General features: G+C 60.7%; 1 protein-coding gene across 2 annotated transcripts in view; it reads left to right on the top strand.

Annotated features, from left to right (window-relative positions):
- BCAR1 (BCAR1, Cas family scaffolding protein) overlaps nt 1-2,600 on the top strand; it is a 40,402-nt gene that overhangs the window by 13,847 nt on the left and 23,955 nt on the right. Inside the window, exon 1 of one of the 2 annotated variants that reach the window (XM_011379934.2) lies at nt 824-1,149. The exons of the other annotated variant lie outside the window; for it this stretch is intronic. Within the exon in view, the coding sequence (XP_011378236.1) occupies nt 1,126-1,149 (24 nt within the window). The 5' untranslated portion in view covers nt 824-1,125. Of the gene's footprint in view, nt 1-823; nt 1,150-2,600 lie in introns of those variants that run through there. 2 annotated transcript variants of the gene reach the window in all.

The raw sequence follows: 2,600 nt of genomic DNA, 5'->3' as shown, positions 1-2,600 counted from the left end.
CGGGAGGCCCGCTCTCCCCCTACCGGCCGCCGCCTTCTGGATGACCTTGGGCCTGGGAGCCCTGGCCTCAGTTTCCTCGGCTACGAGGAGGGGTCTGAGGTCCCCCAGACCGTGAACTTCCAGGAGGCGTGACCTTCCAGGAAGAGGGGTGGTGTTCCGTCCGTGGGTCCATCTGTGTGTTTTGGAGCGGGAGCCGCCTCCTGCCCCCGGGCTAGGGGTCGAGGGCTGGGCGAGCGAGTGCGTGGCGTCCGCGGAGATGCCGACTCGGCCAGAACGCCAGCCTGGGGCTGGTTAATGATTCATCCCCCGCCCGCCCGCTCTGGATTCCGGGACCAGCGGCAGGCGCTTCTTGGCTTGTACCTACCCTGGTTGCAGAAGTGACAATAGGAGCCAGATCCTGGTGGCGGGATGGCGGGAGTCCGTGGTATCACCGCACGACCCTTGGGACCCAGCCTTCGCTGTCCTCGCCCCCGGCCAGGGCGAGCGGCGGGCCCAGGACGGGCTGTCTTTCGGGCGTCCGTAGCCCGTGGTTGCTGCTGCGCTAGGCCGAGGCAGGACCGTGTTGAGGGAGTCGGAGAAGCTGAGATTTGCTGAGGGCAGAGGGCCGAGGAGAGGGGGAGAGCGTGGGCGGGTTAGAGCCTGGGGAGATGTTAGTGTCTCGGGTCCCAGGCTAAAGGCAGTGGCTCTCTTGAGAACACTGGGTTTCTTTTCCCGCACCTGCTATGAGGAAGGGCCTAGCCTGGGAGGCCCTCTCCAGGTTCGCTGTGGCTTCTCTGCAGACTTAAGCCAGGCCGGGCGATGTTCCTCATCTGCTTGGGCTGGAGGACACTCTCTCCAGTGCCCATTCCCTTTCCTTGGTGAAAAACTGATGGTGGGAGTAGAGGGATGACAGGGCTGTCAGGCCCAGAAGAGCAGGTGTGTGCCAGGTGCGGGAGGAGCAGGAGTGGGGTTGGGCACAGGTGGAGCCTGCAGTGAAGGTCTGGCAGGAGCTGCTAACATTCCCTCCTGGCACTGACAGCCACCACCCGCTTGCCCTGGGCAAGGAAGGAGCCCCGTGGGAGCTGGGTGGAGGCAGGCCAGGATAGTCACCCTCGGCTTCAGGGACAACACCTGATACTTCTAGCCATGACTGCTTGTGCCGAGCCTGGGGGTGAGTGCTGTGGGCTGGCATCAGCTCCACGGGCCTGGGCAAGAGATTGAAGTAAAGGCAGTGCCACTAGGACGTCCTATCTGAGCAGGAAATGCCCCTCTCCACCAGTCACACAGACAGTGAAAATGGGGAGACCAAGGCACAGGTCTGGATCCAGAACTCGGTCTTTTGTTCTGTCCCACTCTGGTCCTTGGGGTGCTGCCATGCTCTTTTGGGGCTGCCAACTTGGTGGGGTCCCTCTGTCCCCAGGTCTGTGTCTTTGTGGCCCCTTTCTGGACCCATTATTCTTTTAGGAAGTCCTACCACCCTTTTCTCCTGGGGAGCTCCCACCCCTGACCCCTAAGAACCTACAGCCAGAAGCAGCCAGGTGTGTATGCAGGGGGCTTCTTGGAGGGGTGAGGAGCAATGTTGGAGGAGTTAGCGGGTAGGGTGTAGGGTGGAGGTGATAGGGGTCGTTCTTCAGCAAAGCCACCGGGTGAGCTCCTCTTCTTCTGGGTCCTTAGGGCCCCTAGATGAGAGGCTGCAGGGGTGGTCTCCCTCTAAGGATGTGGGGTCAGGCCTCCAGCACCGAAGTGGGCCCTGGCTCCATCTACCTTGCTACCCTAACTCCCTCCCCTCTCTAGGTGAGGAGTGGGGTGAAGTACTGGCTTGGAGTAGAAGGAGCCTGGAGGCTGGAGGACCAGGGCTTCATGTCCTGTCCCACATCCATTGCTCATTCCAGAAATCAGGGGTTTGGTGGTGGTGGTGGTTGTTTTCTTTTTTTTGCTTTTGAGCTGGAGAACCACACTTTTTGTGCCATCATGTCCCCTTCCATTCCGGCTCAGGCAGGTAGACCTGCTTTAAGGGCTGCTGAAAGTTCTCGTTTAGGACTGGAGTGGGCAGAGCTCTCAGGGGCTTTGGATGTCCAAGTGGAGAAACCAAGGCCTTGTAAGGAGTGAAGCCCCTGCCGTCCCTTCTGCCTGTGCTCTCTGTGATGACAAATCTGTGTCCGGGGGGTATTACCCCAACTCTGGGCCTGATGCTGTCCCTGAAGTAAGGTCAGTCTCATGCTGAGCCCCTCTGCCAAAGACCTGTGAATACTCCCAGCAGGGTCCCCCCAGGGGTCAGGGGGAGTGTCACGCACATAGGCCTGGGGTCCATCACCCTGGGTGGATTCCCTGGGCTGGGTGGCAGTGGTAAGGGTTCTAAGAGGCCTGGGGACCATTTTCAAGCTCTTAGCAGTTGGAGTGGGCTGGAGGGTGGAGGGCAGAGGGCTTTGCCCTTACACCACCCACAGGGGCTCCTTGGTACTCTGGCCCCAGGCCCACCTGTCCCCACCATCTCTGGTATGTTGCAGCTGCAAATGCCATGTCTTGCAGTAGGAGGGCCCTCCCCATTTCACCTCTACCCAGCCTCCCAGGGACAGTGCCTGGGACATCCTGGTAAGGGTGGGGACAGGGGCCTGCTTCCG

This window comes from Pteropus vampyrus, unplaced genomic scaffold (genome assembly GCF_000151845.1).
Source record: "Pteropus vampyrus isolate Shadow unplaced genomic scaffold, Pvam_2.0 Scaffold379, whole genome shotgun sequence".
Lineage (NCBI taxonomy): Eukaryota > Metazoa > Chordata > Mammalia > Chiroptera > Pteropodidae > Pteropus > Pteropus vampyrus.
Note: the sequence above shows the minus strand (reverse complement) of the source record. Positions and strands in the feature narration are given on the sequence as shown.